Consider the following 22,892-nt stretch of genomic DNA (forward strand, 5'->3'; position numbering starts at 1 on the left):
TTCTTCCTAAGTTGGACATCAACCTCCTCAATGGGTTATGAAATAATTAGAAGTTTTCATAGTCAATGGGTCAGATTGTTATGTGGTATTGTTGAAGCCCATGGAAAGTTTTATAAGTAAAATTGAATTTACTCTTTTCTTAGTTTGAAGCTATTCATATAGAATGGATTAAGATTTTGATTCAGTTCGGTAAAATCTCAGCTTTGCAGGTCATACTCCTTGTTTTATGGGCTTCTCAAAATGTCTCATAGAAGAAGCAGTAGTATCATCCCCATCTTCTATAGGGTGGCTGCATAGGTTGGACAGATAAATTTCAAAATATAGTGATTAAATTTATAATTATTATATTAAGTAAATCAGAATTTCATAATATGATAAAGGCTTGAACCCAATTTGTTTTTCCAGAAAGTTTTAAAACCCAACCAATTTTGTTAACCTATAAGGTCTAACTTTTCTATTATGAAAATTAAAGTTTCTTACAAGGCTGAGAAAAATAAATTATCACTAAATTAATGAAATATTAATCATAATTCCTATCAAAGGGCATTACAAGAGTCCCTCAGATAAGTAGTTTGATGAATTCTAGCATTGTGCATAATTTAATTTAAATCGTAAAACCGAACCAAACCATTTAAAAATTATTATTTGTTTTTGTTTTGTTTGTAAAATAGTTTGGTTTAGGTTGACAATTTTTTAAACCATTTTTTTAAGTTTGAGTTTTGATTTGAGTGATTTTTAATCAGTATTTTTTTAAGATACATATATATATAATTATATTTGACAAAATTTTTCAATAAATAACTACGTGTAAATTGTTTTTTTTTCATATTTATTTTGTCAATTTTTTTACAAATATTTTATATATATATATATATATTTGATATGTTTATATTGTATTCTATAAAATTATAATTCAATTAATTTTATTAAATAATATATATTTAAAAACACATTATTTTAATAAGTTTAAATTATAATCTAAACCATATCAAACTATAATTTTTTCAGTTTTATTTGGTTTAAATATAAAATAATATGATTTGGTTTTAAAATTTTTTAAACTATATTTTTGAATTTGATTTAAAAACAATAAAACTATGTATAGTCATTTTTTATACATAATTTATATACACAGATGAGGTGTTATCATATGATTAGATATTTCTTTATCATATGATAATACATGTTTTAAAATCACCTAATTACATAATGACACATCACTGTATACATGAATTATGTATCAAAAATAGATACACATAATATTGCTCTTTAAAAAAACCCTTAAACTATGCAAAACTGAATTGTGTATGCCTTTGATGAAATCCTATATTTATTTATATAATTTGAAGAATCACATTTGTTAATATAATTAACAAGACAAAAATGTTTTGTTTGGATTTAAAAGCTTATTCTTTGTCAAAGAAAGACCCCATATGTCTCCTTAGCCAGCTTCACTTTAGAAAACTGACACTCTTGTGTCTTTCCTTGCCACCACCGCCTTTTTTCTGATTTGAGGTTTTGCTGCAAAACCCAATCAAATCATCATAATTAATTAGCCAGTTAGTTTAGTTGTTTGGGGAAAGGATAATAGCAAATTTTATAATTTGCTCATGGGTTTCATAGTCGTCATTATTTTGCTATAAACAACAACATAATATAATATAATATAAATAAAAAATTATATATATTATAAAATATATTAAATTAATATAATATAATAAATATATCATATAATATAATATATATTTTATAATATGATATATATTATTAATATAATTATCGATATTTTACGATACATAATACATGTTCTATGATATAATGCATATTACTAATATAGATTGATACACTTTTTAAAGAAAATGATGATATAGTAAAAATATACATGAGAAATTTAAATTTTCAAAAATATTTGTGATCTTTTTTAAAATGATGATGTGTTAATTAAATTTTTTATTTTATTTTTTAAAAATCGTAACATGCGAAATAATATGATACTAAATACATGATAAAAAAAGTTAGATTTTCGATATACTATATAATATATGAGTCAATTATTGTAATTATTGATATAAATTAATACATATTTAAAAAATATAATTTAATAAAAATATATAGTAAAATTTAAAAAATTTTAATGATATCTATCATTTCGAAAATATATTAATTTAATTTTTTATTAATATTTTATTATTTTATATTTAAAAATATATATAATACAAAAAAATTAAATTTTTAATAGGTAATAAAATAAATAGCTCAGCTTGTATGACTAGTAAAATTAGTCTACATTCCCCTTCTTATTGATGTGACAATTCTGGGCAAATGATGGGCCGGTAGTCGATTTTTCTATTTGGAAAATTAATTAATATTATCATCATCTTTTTATCTCTTCTATAAAGATATGAATCGAAGACACGATTCCAAAATGAATCACTCTTGACAACGTTGTCAAAGCCTAAAATCATGGACGAATTGTCGGTTTTGGAATTGCTTCGGGGACCAAACTAGTCGAGACCTGGGGCTAAATTCAAGCGGAATTTAAATTCGTGTGTGACTAGTTTTTCTTAAAATTATTAGAACTCGATTTAGTTGAATATTAATTAAAATAATATTATTTAAATATTGATGTTATAATTAAATTAAAAATAAATAAAATAATATCGTTTGAATATGTATTAATTAAAATGATATTATTTTGTTATTTTAAATTAAAATTGTTTATATTTGTGAATTTGATAAACCAAACACCTTTTAACATTGAACTTGATAATATTATATTCTTAGGTTCGAACTTGTTCAGATCGAGTTTAAAAATAACTATAAACAAACTCGAATCGATACAATCTTAAGAGACTCTCAAAATCATCACTTTACTCGTATTTCTCATCCATCCATACTCGCAAATTTGATAAACTAAACACCTCTCAAAATCAAGTTCAACAATATCATTCTCTTATATTTGAGCTCATTTGAGTCGAGTTAAAAAAACAAACACAAATAAATTCGAATTGAATATAACCATATAGACCCTTAAGGAATGTTTGTTTTTGGGGAATATTTTATTATTAAAATTGAAAGATTACTTTGAAGATTATTGAGTATAAGTAATTACTATATTTAATAAAATTAAATAGATATAAATAATTATTATATTTAGTTAAAGGTAATAAAAGAACTAGTATATTATTTTACTTAAATATCATTGTATATAATTATTTTAAAATATTTTTATGTGATTTGTTATATTAATTAAAAATAAAATTATTTTTGTCCAAAAAAATTAATAATAAAGATATAGTTATAAAAAAATAAAAATTATCTTATTAATATTTTAATATCTAAAATAAAAGTGTAATCAAATTATCTATTATATTAACTACAATATCATTCTTAATAATAAAAAATAATTAAAATTTTTTATTATTATAAATAAAATAAAATAATATAAATAATAAAAAATAAATTATCAAAACAATCTTTAAACCCCCAATCGAACGCACCTCAAAGTCATAACATCACTATATTTCTTAGGGTTAGATTCGAGTCGAGTCGAGCCGAGCTCGGCTGGCAGCCAGCTCGGGCTCGGCTTGGTTTATTTATGGCCGGCTCGAGCCGAACTCAGCTCTGCTCGAGTTCGGCTCGTTTATGGCTCGATTCGGCTCATTTTTCATATCAAAACGACATCTTTTTGTATATATATATGAATCAAAACGACGTCGTTTTATATAAAAAAATTTTTAAAAAAATCTACCGAGCCAGCTTGAGCTCGGTTCGAGCTTGAACGAACCGAGCAGAGCCCGGCTGGTTTCGGGCTCGAACCGAGCCGAGCTGAGCTCGAGCTCGAGCTGGCTCGGCTCGAGTCCAGCCCTACTATTTCTCATCCATCCAAACCAAAAATTTCCTCTATTTTTCTTGCCAATCCCAATTTGTTATACAATTAATCGGATTTATCGACGCTATTTAAGAGCACATGGAAATCAAATGGGATAGCCTTTATTTAGATGACAAAATCAACATTCAACTTTCTTTGATTGGATATTTCATTCATTTGGTCAAATTAATCAATGCAAATTAACTATTTCATTTAATTATGCCTTACTATTTTTTATCTTTCAACATCTATTAAAAGGACGATTATTTATTTTTAAATTAAAAAAATAAAATATTTAAGGTTGCTTTTAAGCTCTTGTCATATTCACCACCTGCCATCCGTCCACTCACATTACAGCGACCGCAATTTTATTGTCAATTCAGTATACTATTAGAGCTTCGAGCCAAAAGACTTCACTTCCGTGAAAGGTTTGGTCCAATGATTAACTAAAATGGTTAAAGTTTCGAAAATTTAAATGATGATTTATTAATTATTAAAAATAGTAAAATTTATTAATATGAAATGTATAATTATTATTTTATTAATAATATTTTAAAATTTAATTATTTTTTTGTAATTTTAATTTTAAAAATTTATTACCGTGAGAGGTTTTGTTCCTTCAACGCTCTCTCACTGCTAATTCGACTTTGTTCGATGATTGAATTCGGTTTAGTTCAAACATATCTTCTTTCTTCTTTGTTTGGTTTCGTTTGAAATAGAGTTCAGAAAGTGACAAACTCTCGATTAAAATTACGTAATTGCCCCGTAACAAACTCTCCCCTTTTCTTATAGAAGCAAAGCACAAAGTGACAAACATGGGCAGATTATTTTGGCCGTTCTGAGCTGGCGGAACTGAAACTTCTCCGCTTTATCCGCGGAGGTGAAAACTTCTCATCTCTAAATGACTAAATTACCCCCCCACCCAATCAGCCATTTCTTCTACCAGATTGTAACGTTTAGCCTATCCAATCATTGCCTGCCACGTCACCAAAACTTTTAAACTTAAATTAAATTACCAAAGAAATATTCTATATAATATAATAAAATAATATATACATACAAAATCAGCTTTTGCTATAAATGAGCGGTTACTCATGAAAAGCTAAAAGTTCAACTCCTTTTGTTGGACGCTCAGAAGAGAAAAAGCTGCTTACTACTTCTGCTTCTTAATCACTCTCCCTTGCTTCTCTGTAAGTTATCTTTTTCAATGTTGTTCGTTTTAATTCTTGATCATTTTTTTTTTGTTTGTGCTTGCAATGATGATTGTGGTGATCATTTTGATATATAGTTTGTTTTTGTGTTATAAATGATGTTAATATACGTCAGGTTTTCGTGCACTAGCTTATAAAGTGTTTGTGTTCAGTGTTTTGATCATGAAATTTTGAATGTTGTTTCGATAGGTTGATAGAGGTAGAGTTGAGCTGAGTTACAGTGGTTTTTAATTGATTTATTCTGAATTCTATTTTTGCTTTGTTGAATTTTGGGCTTTTAGGAAGGTATCCGAGGCTCCTTTTGTTACTGTAATGTTTGCTCTTGGACTTTTATGTGTGATTTGGCAATAAGACAAGGAAAAAAAAAATCGAATCTTCTGTATATTATTGTAGGAGCTTCATTGTTGAAATTTAGACGATTTTTGCTGGATTGATATTCTGCATTTTCTTTTTTCTGACTAAGTTTTTTTAATGAACTATGAGTTATCAGATTGAGATCATTCAATCATTAATTTTTTGCTTTAAATTTGGAATTAACCTCATTCTTTAGTTTTCCAATGCAAATTTTTTTATTTAATTGATCAATACTTACCATTTTTTAGGCTCACTTATAATAATGATTTACTTGGAGATTATTTATATGCTAATTATATCCATCTTTCATGAACTGAAGGTACAGCCAGGTGTATGAGCAGAGGAGACTCAGTTCATATGCTCAGTACTGATAAACGTATATTAAGTTTCTAAAGAAATTTATATGTGATACAAGCAAAGGGGAAAGCAAAACAGGACCTCATTGTGCAGTGATAGATGATGGATGAGTATCTTGATCAATATCTCTCCTCTCCGTTATGGTCCAATGTTAATGCAAGGGAAAAATTGACTTGGGACTATTGTGAACAACAAATTGGACTGCTTCCAGTTTCAGTTGGATTATATGAAGATGTTGAGAAAAATTCACCCGCAAGTATTCCAAGTGCAAACAATACAATGGAGAGCTTGGCTGATCAGGATTTTTCGTCAGTTATTCTTGGTGAAGAGTCAGATTACAGTGTTGACAAGAATCTACTTTCTGAAGATGCTCAAGCACAAAAAGATGATCAAAACTGCAATCACAACCTCTCAAGTAAGATGAATGGAAGCTTACAACTTGGAAATGTGGCCCTGCGATATGATACAGCTATTCCTGCCCTCGGTTCAGTAAATCTCGGTTATCCAAAGAAGCTTCCAGTGGTCAGTCATATGACTTCATCTGATCTTTCTTTTACTGAGTTAGGACACCTTGGAGGTAATGGCAGTGAATTGTCTGATGTTCAGAGATCCATCGCAGATTCACAAACTCTTTCTCCAATTCCAGGATTTTGGATTCCATCATCTTATAAGGAGGTTTCTTCCTTGTATCCTGTAATGGGACAAGATAGAATACAGTGCGTTGGTCCGCAAGCAGCAAATATGAACAATGGTACGGATACTATTAAGAACAGATACGTGGGGATGGAGAAAATCCTGCAGTTCGATAACTTGCCTGCTTCAGCAACCCCCAAGGTATTCATATAATACAAATGGTATGCTTAATTTTGTTTGCTCAAATGTTGCATCGAACAGCAAAACTGACTTTGACGAGATATTATTAAACTTTCATGTCCTTGTGGCTTCCTTATGTTCAGTACATCTAGTAATTGAATCAGTAGGGAATATTACCATCTAAATCTTGGAGAAGAAAGCCCTAGAGCACAGTGGACATATGACCATCTACTTGCTACCATCTTTGGAAACATAAATTGATGATATTTTTATGTTAATACGCTGTAGGGGAAACAAGATTTGCAAAATCATCCATTGTCACCCTTTGCTGCTGCACCCCAGATAATGGTGCCATCTCCACAGCAGGTTCTTATTATATCGAGATCTCAATTTCTGGTCAATTTTAATTATTTAGCAGACCTAAATTTCATACCAGCAATTAAATTAGTAAAGGTAGTCTCATCATGTATTCTACTAATAAAGCTTTCAACTTCTGAATACAGACAGCATCAGCTGCTCCAACTGGTAGCATTAACGGAACTGGAAAGCCTCGCGCAAGGGCACGTCGAGGCCAGGCCACTGACCCACATAGCATTGCTGAAAGGGTTGGTTTTTTAGTCTTATAATATCATCAATTATTTTCCCTACATCATTTTCAAGCTTGGGATTCACGTTGCACAATTGAAGTAGCTGTATCATCCGATTTGGTTTGCTGGAACTTTGAATTTTGATATATATTTTTTCCTTAAAATGAATAAGCGCAGCTTAGGAGAGAGAAAATTGCTGAAAGGATGAAGAATTTGCAAGAGCTTGTGCCTAATTCCAATAAGGTACCTCTTCTATAAGTTGTCACCATGATCATTTAACTGCAATTCTATATATTTGTTCAGTGAAATTTAATCTGATGAATGCTGTACATATATGATTTGGTATGCTGGAGCGTCCTGTGTTCTCCTTTCTTTTCCCTGCCAGGAAAGAAGTGCCTTTAACAGTAATGAACATAGTAAAAAAATGCACAAAAAGGATAGTGGTTGTTCATTGCTAGGGTTGGATTATAATCCGAGCTATTTTAGCTTGGATCGAATTATTTGAGCTCGAGCTAAGGGTTGGATTCATTTTCTTAAACAAGCCAAATTGGAGCCGATTCAAACATTTGAGTTCGAGCTCGGCTTAGAATGAAAACTTTTCGAACCCCTGTCGATGAGTAAGTATTTCCATGTTCGGCAGAGGGAAGTCATCCTTTGGGCAGGCCTTGGTTGAGGTGAATCAAGTTTATAGTCAAATTGTTTTTTAGTCAACTTTGAGTCTCACAAATTGAGGTGATTTTAAACCTCGATTTATGTAACATTTAAGCCTTTTAAATTTGAGTCAACCTCAAGTATGTTCTTGTTTCGGCTTGATATGGATCAAATCCAACCCTCATCATCATCCAAACAGGTTTTTGTCCCGAACCTACCCAGGCAGATCGCACCAGGTGGCCAGCCAAAGAAAGGGGCTCGTAAACCACCTGGCTGAATCCCTAGAGGCTACTTCCCTTATAGTTTTTTTCTCTGTGCTTGCACACAATGATTTCAGGCTTTGGTTATGCAGTATATGAGTTTTATCAGTTTTCTAACATTCCAATGGCTTCATCTGTGTCTGCAGACCGACAAGGCATCCATGCTTGATGAGATCATAAACTATGTTAAATTTCTTCAACTCCAGGTCAAGGTACGATTAAACTTAATAGTCTCCTTAGGCTCTCGTATACCACATTTATACTTGAAAAATTGTTAAACTTTGAAGAGCAGCAGTACAAGTAATCAGTTTCTTTTATCCTTTTTTGGATAAATCGATAGTAGACCCTACCAGAGTTTAATACAGTAAACTTCAAAGCACCTTGATATGGCAATGTTTGATCATTTCAGGTACTAAGCATGAGCAGGTTGGGGGCTGCAGGGGCAGTTCTTCCTCTCATCACAGATGGTCAAGCTGAGGTGATAAACCCTTTTCATTTTATAGCGATGCAAATTTAATCATGCTCCTGGAATATTTTTCTTTCATTAGATGTGTTGTCTGTTTCTACAAACTTGGTAGTAATTATTGAATTAATCGCTATTGGCTTATTTTGGCAGTAATGGAACAAGGGGGTCATCTGACCTCCTGACTCCGAAATAATTGTAGTTTAATCCATATAAAATATCAATGTAATCTCTAAAATTTTACATTAACCTCCTTTAGATTTCATTATTATTTCTATTGATTCCTATATTTTATATTTATTCAACCTTGATTTACTTTTATTTCTAAGTACATCACTGCCGTTCACCATACATGTTGGCTGAAAGGAAAATAGCGAACACAATTTCTTATCCAGCAAGTGTTAGTAGTTAATAAACATCCACTATTGCTTTTATTTTGGGCTGCTTTATGCACTCAGTTGTCAAGGAACAACTTTGTTTTGCAAGACAAAAAAATAAATAATAGCTCATTACTGACGCCCAAATATTTGTGTCAGGGCTCCACTGGGTTGTCAGCTGGTGAAGGAGTTGATCCTGATCAAGTTGCCTTGGAAGAAGAGGTAGTGAAGTTAATGGCAACAAATGTGACAATGGCAATGCATTATCTGCAGACGAAAGGCCTCTGCCTCATGCCTATTGCATTGGCCACTGCCATATCCAGCGGTAAGGCACCATCATCTTCATCATCTGCATCTGTTTCTGAAGAGTGGAAGAAATTTCAAAATTATAGTAGCAGCAGCAGCAGCAGCAACAGTAACAGCAGCTTGGCAAGCGATAGCAATATTAGAATCAGAAACGTCAGCGAAGCAGCCATGATAAATGGATGCAATGGAGCTATTAAACCAGTGAGGAACACTTTCTGCACTGCCACACAGCTTAAACCCAAAACCTGAACAACCTCTACCTGTTAAAAATCAGTTTTTCGTAATTATTTTTCTGTTTAAAAATCAGTTTAGATACTGTTTTAACGTTGTACATGCATAAGAATAAAAAATAAAAATATGCATTTTACATTTTATCAACTCACAATGTTTTCATTCTTGTTTTAATTCAATTTACAGAGCCTAGATGTGACTGCCAATTCAGCTTTGGCCCTGGATTGCTTTCTTTCCGTGGGCAACGGCAACTAGTCTAAACAATTTGTGTCATTTGTCCATATTTATATCTATATCATATTAATTTGGATATTATATCATAGATTTTCAAAGTCTAACCCTATTAGAATTAAAATCATGTCAAATTTTATATCTCTAATCCAATCTTTAAAATTTTGAATTGACTAAATCCAATTTAAATTGACATAAAATTATTTATTATTTTTACTTTCGAAAGTATTTTTATTATTTTAATTTCTTTTCCAAATTACCCCTAATCTATTATTAATAAAACAGATAATATAATATTTTATCTTATTTACAAATGATATAAAAATTACATACTAAGACTCTTAAAACACATCTATATTCTAACCAACTAATTCACATTCTTAATAATAAAATAAAATATTTAAATAAAAATAAAAAATAATATAAATAATTACAATTGTATTAAAATATACAATTATATACAGTCAGTAAAGATTTTAAATGCAATTGATATTGCATTTTCATATTTTTATAACTTATTTTTAATAAATTCTATTAAAGTAATATTATCCAAAATATTCAAATTGATTCATATCATATTAAAATACTTTCATGTAAATCTTAATATCACCTGATTTAATTTTAAATTGTGTCAAACTAACCCAAAATAAACTTCGTGTTGACAAAACTAAACCATAACCCAATTTTTTTCATGTCTGTGTCATGTCTACCGGATTACCGGAACATATTGAAAATTACCAGCTCTAATGGTAACAAAAGATAAAATTTGGGCAACACCAAATTTGGAATACAACTTGAATCAAGGTAATTGAAACCCACATTGAGAGCAGACAACAGTAGATTCTCATCTAAATTAGTATTTCAGAGAAATCAATTTACCAGAGACACTTCAACATAATAACTACCTCATTGAATTGGACTAATTACTAAAATGTAATCTACAAACTCCTCTTCTTGTTGATTCTTGATAACAATAAAGGAAAACTTTGGGGAGGGGGAGTGACTTTAATGGCATAATCTATCTATATATTAAAACAAGGCCGGAGATACAACAATAATTACATTCCTAATCCCATGGCTTCTCACGTATTTATACTACTGGGAAAGAAAATAGAAAGGGGGAGAGAGATTTTCTGAGAGGAACCTACATTTTAAGTTAGGACTTTGTCAAAAGCCATTTGATGTCTTCTGGGATTTCTTCTTGAAATTGGTGACACTGCATTGTGGACAGACGTACTCCAACCCATCTGTCTTTGCATAGTCCTGCCATTTACAACATAAATTTGAATCAATCTTGCCACATTAAAAGGAACTCATTTTGTATTATATATCGAAATTCAATTGCAAACCTTAAAGGCACCAAGCCCCTGCCGCCTATCACACCCAAAATGCGCCCACTCACCGCATATTCCACAATTAACCCAATCACCTGGTGCACTACTGCTTGACCCAAAATATCCAATTATCAATACATCATGCATGCAATTGGGTAATATGATGGATACTTAGAGAGAAAAAGAGAGAGAGCGAGACCTGTGACACAGTAAGCAGCATTCTCCATCTACATCATCATGAGCCAATTCATATTCTAAAAGGTAAGTTTCATAATGTCGTTTTAGAGTATTGCCAACACCCTGGATAACCCCGTAGAAGGAACCAGTAAATTACAGCAAAGTCAAAATGAGATTGAGAAGTTTGAACAGAGCATGCTAGTAACATTTTCACACAGATACCAAACATAAAATGAACGAAAACACTACAAAGTCCAAATCTGATCTAACATGTTCCATACTAAGTGATGTTCTTCCTATCTAGCATTGATATATAAATGATGAGTTGGTACAGTAAATGAGATGATAATACAACATTGGATAGCATGTAACTTTGATGAAAAAACAGGGATAAAACTTCGGATATTGTTAACATTATTCTATAGTAAAACCTCATAATAGTGACATGATTATGTTAGGACTCATGTTTTCATTTCCCATAGGATGAAACAACAAACTCAAGGCAAGAGAGGAGAGAATACAAGTGACAGAAAAATGGATATCACAGATGGCAGGCTAGAGAGAAGCAAGGCAGGACCACTAATAAGTGAGATGAAATGTGGCAAGCTGTGAGAGGTGTAACGGTTATGGGAAGAAAAAAGACTGGAACTGAATCAAAGGGAATCAAGCAGAAAATTGAGAAGTACAGTGGTAGAGGGAGAGCACTTGGCTCTCGAATCCCATGCAATCTGCTCTATTTCAATTCACTGTTTACTTGTAATTGGGACAGTTTGTATTCTGATTTGAATCAATACAAGATGATGAGTTTATTCCACAATTTGTTATTGTTTTGTTGAGTGCTTGTGTGTGGTTGGGGATTGGTTAAGTGCAGGAAAGTGGGATTGGAGAAGTCACAGGAGGGAATTGGTGATTCATTGCTGGAAGAAGAATCCAGGCACCTATCAGATTACAAGGAAAACTCTGCAAATAATTTTCTCCCAAAGTAGTGATAACCATGTCCACCAACAGTAAAGTGAATGCACAATCTATGACTACATTGGTAAGGTGATAAATATTGACTGTGGGAGATCACAGGCATTGAACCATGAGACAAGTTAAAGTGAAAAAATAATCAAATGTAAGCCAAGTATCAGAACAAACCGAGACACTTTTAATAGTTTCCAACAAAAGAGTTTCACATCACAATTGCATATCGCAAACATGTGAGAAGAATTCATGGACTATATAGTTCAGGTTCGGACTTCTGAACTTGATTAAATCTCAGATCTTTTCTTTACTCAGATAAATATGCTTTCTTTTTTCCCTTGATAATGCATTTTCAAATAGAGCAACATAAAACCAATAACAAGAAAATAATATGATTAGACATGAGAGACCATACAGTCATTCTATTAGTCAATGTATGATTGCGCATCTTTGAGAAAACTTGTCCTTTCCAGTTGATGCCATTTCCAACATGAAAGCCTCCCCTTGAAACCACCTGAAGGACCCAATATCTCAATACTGATTTCCACTAACTAGTAAATAATATTAAGCACATCATAAGAGCATACCTCTCTATACAAGTTGAAAAGGTCAAGTCGTTTAGCATTGAGAATGGCGTCAGGAAACTCTGCTAGCCCACCTTGAGGAACAAGACGAGTATGCCCACGAAGAATTAAAAATTGCATTACATCCCTCAAAAATTCCTCCTGCCAGAATACAAGGACAGTAAGCAAATTTTAATCAACCAAGAAATGAAGAGTTCTATTCCTTGTTATAAAGAGGTAGTTGAGTTAGAGTCCTGGCACATCAAATTAACATTAAAAGCCTTTTTTTTTTTCTTCTTTCTGGTAAGGGATAATGCAAGGAAAAAGGGTTAACTGTCCGGCCAGAGCAGTGAAACCCCTCCAATGATAACTTAAAGCTAATCCAGCCTCCAATGATATGGCCCACTTTAGTCAGATGATAGTCAAGAAGATATTCCTTGCCACTTAATAAAGACTGATACCAAGGAACAATATAAAGACACATAATGGAAGTAGCCAATTCCAGGCAACCGGATTATTAGGAAAACATAAAACAATTTTTTAAGGTACTATCAGGCAAAATAAATAAATAAATAAAAGCCAAGTTTTATGAAACAAATGAGAGTCTTAAAGGCCCTCTCGCTTGCTAAATTGTTGCTCAATATTCTTCCTCTTAACAATACCCCACTCCCCAAAAAAAAAAAAAAAAAAAGAGAGAGAGAGAGAAAAGGAGAGATCTATTGGGAAATTTAAGCACACTCTTGATACTAACAAATTGAGCAAATCCCAAACCACATCTAAAAAGTCACAAATACTAACCTCTGAGCAAACTAGTATTGGGGCTCTACCACAGCCATGTTTCTTAAGGGGTAGTGGATTTAATGAAATAATCTGTTGAGCTTGATAAGAACTCGATGATTTCCTATGTGTCACTGGAGTAGAACCCACAGCAACATGCTTCATTGGGGCCACTGGCAAGGTAGGCTTTGCTTGTTCACCATCATATTTTTCAGCCACAGAAAATCCCGAAAAAGGAAGCATCTTATGATGAGGAGTATGAGGGATTGGCCTCATTGCCGCTGCATTCACTTTTGGTCTAACATTACCTCCATTTTCAGCTTCAAGACCTTTAGTTTCTCTGCAAAATTCAGATCTTTTACGACTAGGTGCAGGAGATACTAACCAACTAGGTGGCCTAGTGAGACTAGCATTTTCAGTACGCAGTTCTTTTCCCTGATTTGTACAAAAGAAAAGCAGGCGTTCAGCATCATCTTTTTCAAATGAAGCAACAGATAACCCTTGAATGCTAGCAATTCCCAGCATAACTAAGCTGCAATAAGATAAATCTGGTGCCAGTTGCCTTAAAACCTGTGAATGCACACCACAATAAAAAGCTGTAAGCATTGAGTATATTGTCCTCATAGAAAAATATTAAGAGTAATGCTATCTATACAACTTTTGTGCACAAACAACGACTTGTCATTATGTGATTGGGTAATTGAAAATTAAAGATAAAACAACATTCAATTATCTAAAGTTGTGCACATAGTTTTATTGAAATATTAAATTTGATGATAAAGAGTCTCTCATGCATAGTGCAGCAAAACTTAACAGAAACTGTTTAATAATCCCTCTAGTCAACAGCTTACTGCTACAATTTATTAAAATCATTTCTTATCTTATAAGCACTTCAAAGTTTAGAATTCCCTCCACTAATATCAAACAAAAATAAAGTACCAGGCGAAGCTTAAAAAATTTTTAAATCAAGCTCAACCGAACCCTCCTATTGAATCAATCAATCTTAAGTAAACCCTTAATCCATTACTTTGTGGAGCACATCATTATTCAAATAAAATTTCTTACTCTAGGGATCACGGTTTTAATAACCAGTCTGACTAGTTGAACAATCACCTGCCAACAAAAATGGTTCTTATTCACTTGAAAACCCTTGTTGGAATTAGAGCGGATTGGATCAAATTGAACCGGCCGGTTTGAATGGTTAGACTGAATAAAAAGATGGGTTTGACCCCGACAACATAAAAAATCAAATTTTTTTAAATTCATTATTGGGATTTGAACCCAAGACCTCATCTATTAATTTTGAGTATATATACCATCAAACTAAGTTTGTTTTGTTGTTAAAATAATTCCTATTATATATTTAATGATTTATACAAAATTGCTTCGATTGGACCAGACCAAACCCTCCACTGAATTGAAGTCCGGTTTGAATCTGAAAACATTGTTGGGGATACCAAGCACACAAGTTTTGGATTAAAAATTAACAAGATAATAATATTCGTAGTGCAAGATATACAAAACATTGTTGCAAACACCGAATTGTATAATTGAAATTCCAAATTTTAATATTGAATTTGAATGTAATGAATTTTTATTGAAGGAAAAGATAAGATTATAATTAAAATTTCTAATGCTCCGCCAAGAGACTCCAGTGGTGCTCCACTTCCCATAATACAACGCTACATTGAAATTCGATTCTCAAAAGCTCTCTCCCTTTCCAAAACCCTTAGACTATATATATAATTAAAAATCTAACCTCATTGGACTCCCAATATTCTAATTCCTAATAAATTAATATTCCTAACTGATAATATATCCCTAATATTATCTAATTATATAGTAATATTCTAAATCTCTAAATTACCTAATTGGACTCTTACTTGGGGCCAAACAATTTCACCCCCTCAGCAAAAACATTGTCCCCAAGGCTGAAATATATAAATTCACCTTGAAAAAGGCCTTGGGCATAGCTCCATGGAATGCATGCTACTAGAGTTGTTTCAATTCCACCTTCCTCAACTGCCATCAGCTCTATTTCATCATTTCTAGTTGCAATTAAGACTTGGAGGAGTGCATTTGAATAAAAATGGTTGGGCGTGTATTGCTCTTCACACCAGAAACACTTATTTCAAGCTCACATTTCAGTTTGTGTTAGCCAAAAATTGCCACAGTCATCTAGTGACAGTGGCAGGCGAAGAGTTTGTTTGGGTGGCAGTAGAGTAATTGGAGTTTTTGTTTCGTTGGGCAGAAAATTTTTGAATTTATAGGTGGTAGTCAGATCGGGTAATTGGGAAATTTTGGAAAATGTTAGGTTGGTTATAATTTTTGGTGAACTTGGGTTGTATAGTTAGGAAAGTTTGGGTAATATTGGGTTCGGTATGTAAGTCATTCAGGTTATGGATTGCGAGTTGAAGCAGCTGATTTACAACCTGATCCACCCCTCCTATTTCGTCTTCAATGTTTCTGGCCATTGTCATGGCATGATCAAGCTGCGCTAGTTCAACACTTGCAGCCCACGCTTCACCTCCTTTTGTAGTCCAATGACAAAGAGATACACTTGTTCTGACAAGATTGACACCATCCTAACAATCATCTCAAATTGTTGGACACATTCCTCCAACGTCGTCTGCCAAAGAGCCGCCAACTTCTCATATTCTAGCTTGGTTCCCTCCATATCCTCACATTAGTTTCGCCCAAAAACTCTCCTGGTCTATTGTTGGTGATCAAGGCCTTACCCATCATACCCAATGCACAATTGTCCCTTCTATGACGATGAATCCAAGTTGTAATTTCTGCACTGGTGAGGTGTGATACACCTTGAAATATCGCTCAGCTTGGTATAACTGCTCTACCAAATCCTAACCATCAAAGTTTCGGAGCTCAACTTTTTTGTAATTGTATGTCAGTCACTGGTTGTCTTTGTAAATTCTAAAAAGAGACATAAACCCAAGAATGGTTGCAAGGTGTGGTATGTTGTGTTGTTTTGTGGGATTGAATTGAGGTGATTGACCGCCTTGGGTGGTGGTTGCGGGATAGGTAAATTATGAAGTGAAGATTTGTGGGAGTAAAATTATTGGGTCAAGAGGTGGTTGGTGTGGAGTGTGGATTACATGTGTGGTTAGGATTGGGTGGATAAAATTGCAAGGCTTGGTTTGGTTGGAAGGTTGAAAAGGGGTCTTTAACTCCTTAATTTCTTTTCCAAGGATTCCACCCTATTCTCCATCCTTGTGTTAACCATATGCTTGAAATGAGGCTTTGACACTAATTGTTGCAAACCTCATATTGTAAGATTAAAATTATGAATTTTAGCACGAAATGTAATAAATTATAAATGAAAGAAAAAGATAAAGACTACGATTAAAAGGATAAAATTTTGAAGCTCAGCCAAGTGTATCCGATGACACTACCTCCCAAAATACAATGTTACTTTGAAATTAGATTCTCAAAAGCTCTCCTTCCCCAAAACCCTACTATATTATTTATATGATTAAAAACCTAACCTAATTGGACTCCCAATATACTCCTAATAAACTAATATTCTTAATTGATAATATATTCCTAATAATAATTCTAATAAAATGATTATATTCTAAATCTCTTAATTATTCTTTTTTGAACTCTAACTTACCCAGGGCCTAACATTTTATCACCAGCAAGCCACAAGGAACTCTAGAAACAGGAACTAGAGTCATTAACAAAGCTCAAATTAATATAAGAAACAAACAGATTGGAAGTCAGAAAGAAAGAGAAATCCAACCTGTGAAGCCCATGTGGGAACCTTCATGCAAACTTCAAAAACACTTGCTCCACAGGCTATTGAAGCAGATTTTCGAGGCTCAGATGAAGGCACTTTGCTTTCCTTGGAGCTTGGCAATGCATGAGCTAACTGACTATTCTCAATAATTTCATTCTTTATATGGTTTTCCAAAAGCTGAGAAACAAAAACCCAAAAGTGTCGCATATATGAATTTAGAGATCTAACACAAACAACAATCAAATCTTGCAAAGATAAATAATCCTTGCCTGATCATTAAAACAAGTCTGTGCACTCCCAGATACTAGAAGTGATATGTGGGCAGAACTACAGGTTGATAAATCACATCTCATGGTAACTACACCACGAGAAAATGTTCCAGCCTGAAGTGGTGGCGGCGGAGCACTACAAACAATGAATTTAAATGAATAGCAGACGATTGAAACAAAAAAGATACCCATTACACTAGAGAAGATACAATCTACAAATTACTACATTTTTAGAACTCCCTAACTCAAATATAAGTAGTTGTACAAAATATAGGTGAAAAATAACATGTCTTTGGCACATGAACATTATGTACCTTGTCCGATTATGGAGTTTACTTCCTCGTACCTACAGACACATCAACAGGGGTTCAATAAAAGGAAAAAGAAAAAGGAATTTAAAAAAAAAAAAAAAACATATACAGACATAATGAACAACTGTAGAATTCAATAACAAAATGAGTAGGTTGGCAATGTGAATCCTGAAACAAAAATAAGAATGATAGAATTCAATAAATTAGGGAAATTGAAGGATTTGTTTAACCAATACGCTTTGTATTAGAAACATAGAGAAATTTGTAGATCATTTACAAATTGCCAATGTCATTTTGATAATTTTATTGCATGACACTAGTGATTAGATATCTAATTTATAGCTGTTGGTGCAAGCATTTTAGTTTATCTTGATTTCCCTGTCCTCTTGGATTTGGCATATTAACTACCAATGATACTACAACTACATTAACTTAATATTAAGTGGAGATTACCAACTTAATTAGCTTGGTTAAAAATGAAAGGCTGGTCAATGATTGGCAGACATGCCTTAGGATTAAAGGAAAGCGTAGGTACATGGGAAAAAATTTGATGTCAAATATCATCTCTAACACTGTGAATGGCTGTATGCTTTTTATCAATTTTACTTTGGGTAATAACTTCAGCTTGAATTTGATAAATAAACTTACCAAAATCCGATTTTGACCCAGACCTATCAGCATTCAGCCCTATCTTCAGAGTTATACAGAGGAAAGGGAAGTTGTTATCATTTAAGAGAACAGGCATTGTTTGCAAAGAGACCAGCCAAAGAAAATCTTTGTTTAACAACAGAATTTATATACTGTGGAAGGCTCAAACAAATCAACTCCACGACATGAAATTGTGGTGTAACAAATAAATTAAGTAGAACTCTTGCATCAAACTTACTTCAATGTTTAAGAGAGCATTTAGTCCGTCCTCCAGAGATTCCAAAAAGCATGCATCCTGTGAAGAGTATAGTTTGTCAAAAGAGCATACTAGGAAAATAGCACTAGCGATTCACCTATCAAACAGCAACTAAATCTGAAGATTAAATAAATAAAACGTACCAATATACATGAAAATCCACAAACAAGAAATCTCAAGGTCACATCATCATCATATATCTTTATAGAAGGAAGATTCTCAGGAGAATCTTCTTCCCGCTGCATATCTACCTCAGGCAGAGCAACATCGATCTTGGGAGGGTCCCCAAGCAAATATGGTCCCAGCTTACTACTAGCTTTCTGGCTATTAGAAGGCAAATCATTGTTGTTTCGTACACAATACATCCGGAATGATGCATGGGCCAGTTGGAATGCATCCCATGTATGACTGCATGAACTGCAAGGAACAATATAGTCCAGATAATTGTCTTAACCACCAATTATAAAGAGACATGCTGTATAGCTTTACCACAAAAAAATATCCAGCATCTAAACAAATAAATCTCAAAGGATGTCCATAGGGAAAGGGCAACACAAGTTGCCTCCAATCTATAGATCAATAATTTCATCAAATAAAAAGCTAAAAATCTGACTACTTTATTATATCATTACAAGTATACTCATTACTTTAAAGTCATCAAAAAGTAAAACTAACAGCACTAACCTAGAGGAGCATAGAATCCATCCATGTTAGATTTAATGAAAAAGTAAATGACTAGTTAAAATTGTTTGATACAATTAGAAAAGATAACTAAACAAAAAATAAGGTAGAGTAAAAGATCAAACCTTTGCACCACCGACAAAAGTGCCTGACGAAAATGACAAGCTGTAACGCATGAAAATGAATGTTTCCAATATATAACATAAGGAACTCCCTGCAAATGTGAAAACACCAGAGTGAACAACTTTAGCATAAAAGAGCTTAAAAACATATATACTGCAGATACCCTTCTTCCAAGTAAAACTTGAATTCCAAGATTAACTATAATTTCAATGCCATGTATATGTGCAACAAAAATTTAGAAAAATAAATAAATAAATAAAATTGCCCACAATCTCTGTAACCTTAGAATGAAGTGCCTCTGCCAGTTTTTCACCATTTGGAACCTCTAAATAAACCTGCATGAACATTTGAGAGTAGTTTAGGAAGGCATATAAATGGTTCAGGCCATCAAAAGTAGATGCAAACACTGCAAAGAAGCAATTACTAGATCAAAAGATGGATATAAATTTAAAAAAGAAAGGTAGCACTAATAACTTTTGTAACAAAGAATCACTGTAGAAACCATGCAGTTCATAGTTTCATGCCACAAATGAAAAACACCCACTCATCAACACAACTGAAAATCAGTAAATGATGAATAACTCACAGTAGTAGGCAATGTGGAGCCAAAAAGCCCACATAAGGCTTCTGGGGTGGACAAGTCAAAATCTCCCCAGACCAGAGAGCCAATATCTTCACTATCATCAATTTGCTCTCCTTGCAAATACAAAATATTAGGCTCTGATGATTCAAGAAGTCGCCGGAATTCATCAGTACTAGGATTAGTCAAAACTTGAACCTGCACTCAAAGACATAGAAGGACAATAAGGTTAAACCCTGGTAAACCAAAAATAATAATAAGAAGAAACTTAGCATTCAATTATTATTGAATAATTTACACCTCAAGTCGACCAGATGATGAGAGTTCTGGAAACGGGTACTGGGGCTTTTCATCAGAAGCTGCCCTTTTTTGCTTTTTATCAGCAAATTTCTTGCTTAGAACTGCAAGCAAACTACAAGGATTCCTTGAAGAACCTTGTGCATGAAACATCATGCATACATAACCACACCCTCAAGTGAGATTAAAAAAAAGATCTTCAACAACAAACCCACAGAAACAAACACCAAACTGCCAAATTAAATTGAAACCCTAAGATTTGCCACAAATCCAGGACCCCAGTTGCTCAAATCCAGAAAAAAAAAAAACTCGAATTCCAAGCGATTTTGTCACCCCCTAAAAAGCAAACAGTCAAGGCTCACAAAATAGAGAGCAACCAGATGAGAGAAGAAAGAAATCAAGCCACCCATATGGGGAAATCACCAGAAAAGAGAATAAAATCCCTCAAAACGGCCAAAATCGAGAAAGAGCGAGGAGTAAAATTAAAGAAACCCTAAGAGTGCATTAGGTTTATGCTAATAAAGAAATCACAAGAAAACCCGAAAGGACATTTCTTTTTCTAAACCTATTCGTCCAAATAAAAATCTCCTTACACTCTTACAACTATAAAAGAATAAATATAAAATAAAAATCAAACCACAAAATCAAAGTCATAAATAAATAATTAAAACAAAAACAAGCTTTACGTATTAAATCAATAGTTTTCACTACAGTTTCTTAAACCGACACCCAATCACGTCAATACAAAAACAGAAACACTTTGATTTCGAAAAACAAAAACAAAACAACCCCCTTTGACAAATAAAACCACGATTAAGTATTTATTAGTTAAAAGTAAAAAAAAAAAAAAAAAAAAGGTTATCAATCTATGACATTACACTCAGGGTTATATTAAGAAGTAAGAATCCAACAACAATATCAACAAGCTACTGTAAGAAACTACATAAAAATAAGAAAATTTAAAAAAAAGGAAATTGCTTAGGTGACTTTTTTTGTTCTTCGGGTTTCTGGGAAAGATATAAAAAGAAGTTGACAATTTAATTTCACTTTTGGTTTTGTTTTGGATCTGAACACGGCACTACCCATTGATTCAGAGTTGGGCTCTATTGTTAATGTCCAAATGTTGATCACGATCATGATGATCAGCGCCAAATCTTGCTAACACTAGTAAAAGCAATTTGGAAGAAGACTTAAGTAATGTTCTTGGTTGGCCTTTTTTAATTGGTTCCCATTTGCCAGGATTCATTCTGACTTGTGACTTATCTTCCTTGTCTTGATTTTCCGCTAAATTTACCATAACAGGAGCTGTCTCAGTGTCAAGGGACCCTGCAATTAAATTAACGTTGTTAAGCTCAAACTCACACGCGAGATAAAAATGATTAACTCAACTCGCTTAAGTCAAAAGTCCATTTTTGTTTGCGATTATATAATCCAATGCAATTCTATGCTATGCAATGCAATCGATCTTATTTACCCGAAACAAAAAAAAAATCCAATGCAATTCTATATTATGTAAAATTTGTTTAACCTTATTATATTTGGTCCATCTATGACTGGTCAGTCTCACATAGTTGGAAAATAGAAATTGAAAGGTAGTTGGACAGTTAGGGATACATTTATATATAATGTCCCAAAACTACCCCATTTCACCTCTCTCTGTGCAAAGTTGCAAAACACCAAAATACGGAAACTAAATTTACAGAACATACGCCAAAGGTTACAGAATTCATAAATGCAATACTCAGACAAATCGTGTTGTGAAAATTAATTAATAAAACAGAAATCCGGGTATGCAAGTTACTGCATTTGATTTACAGAATTGACATTTTCTTTCCAGCAAATCCAGTGCATTGTCACGTGCCAAATATGGTCGAATATTCAAACACGAAAAAAAAGGGTGGGAGCCTAAACGGGATTAAAAGAAAAACCAACGATATTTTGCACAAGGACTGCTTTTTCTAACATGTACAATGGTAGCAAGTAGAGTTATATTTAAAGTGCGCTTGTTTGAGACCAAGTTTGGTTTGAACAAACCCTAAATGAACTTGAGTTCGAGGGTAAAATATTTTTTTGTTTGAACTTTAGGTTTATTCAACTTGCCAAGCTCATGAGCCAAAAAAAATTTAATATGAATTGAATAAAATGATATGTTTTTTAATTTATATGTATTAAAACAATATCATATTAATAATTATTGTTTAACTACAATATAAGCTGAGCTTAAATTTTAGTTCAAGCTTGAACTTGAGTTTGACTCTTCTTAAAAGAGTTGAGCTTGACTTTAGATAAACTTAATCTCGATTCGATTTAAATCCAATCCTAATAGCAAATAGGAAAACAACCCCCGGACAAGCCTTGGAAATATTTTGGCACACTTTCACTGATTGAAATTATAGCATCAACGAGTAAGCATTTGTGTAATAAATATAAAGAACAAAATT

The 22,892-nt window shown here is 32.8% G+C and overlaps 2 protein-coding genes across 4 annotated transcripts; one reads left to right on the top strand and one right to left on the bottom strand.

Moving 5' to 3' along the window:
• The first annotated feature begins 4,930 nt into the window (after window positions 1-4,930).
• Window positions 4,931-9,625, top strand: LOC123199901. Of its 3 annotated transcripts, XM_044614941.1 has the most exons (9): window positions 5,131-5,281; window positions 5,756-6,370; window positions 6,440-6,627; window positions 6,895-6,972; window positions 7,110-7,211; window positions 7,371-7,436; window positions 8,251-8,316; window positions 8,514-8,582; window positions 9,104-9,625. In XM_044614941.1, the coding sequence occupies exons 2-9, from the start codon at window positions 5,893-5,895 to the stop codon at window positions 9,497-9,499; spliced, it is 1,443 nt and encodes a 480-aa protein (XP_044470876.1). In that variant the 5' UTR covers window positions 5,131-5,281; window positions 5,756-5,892; the 3' UTR covers window positions 9,500-9,625. The 3 variants fall into 3 exon arrangements, with proteins under 3 accessions (XP_044470875.1, XP_044470876.1, XP_044470874.1); XM_044614940.1 differs by lacking the exon at window positions 5,131-5,281 and adding an exon at window positions 4,931-5,061 and having other exon boundaries at window positions 5,756-6,627; XM_044614939.1 differs by having other exon boundaries at window positions 5,756-6,627.
• Window positions 9,626-10,532: 907 nt separating this feature from the next.
• LOC123200533 (AT-rich interactive domain-containing protein 4-like) lies at window positions 10,533-21,255 on the bottom strand. Its single transcript, XM_044615733.1, has 15 exons — window positions 20,455-21,255; window positions 20,161-20,352; window positions 19,856-19,909; window positions 19,577-19,665; window positions 18,914-19,187; window positions 18,753-18,809; window positions 17,870-17,901; window positions 17,556-17,691; window positions 17,290-17,463; window positions 13,551-14,099; window positions 12,777-12,914; window positions 12,605-12,703; window positions 11,246-11,346; window positions 11,062-11,152; window positions 10,533-10,975 (listed from the first exon to the last, which is right to left on the bottom strand). The coding sequence occupies exons 1-15, from the start codon at window positions 20,605-20,607 to the stop codon at window positions 10,880-10,882; spliced, it is 2,235 nt and encodes a 744-aa protein (XP_044471668.1). The 5' UTR covers window positions 20,608-21,255; the 3' UTR covers window positions 10,533-10,879.
• Between the last annotated feature and the right edge of the window lie 1,637 nt (window positions 21,256-22,892).

Source organism: Mangifera indica, chromosome 17 (assembly GCF_011075055.1).
Source record: "Mangifera indica cultivar Alphonso chromosome 17, CATAS_Mindica_2.1, whole genome shotgun sequence".
Classification (NCBI taxonomy): domain Eukaryota; kingdom Viridiplantae; phylum Streptophyta; class Magnoliopsida; order Sapindales; family Anacardiaceae; genus Mangifera; species Mangifera indica.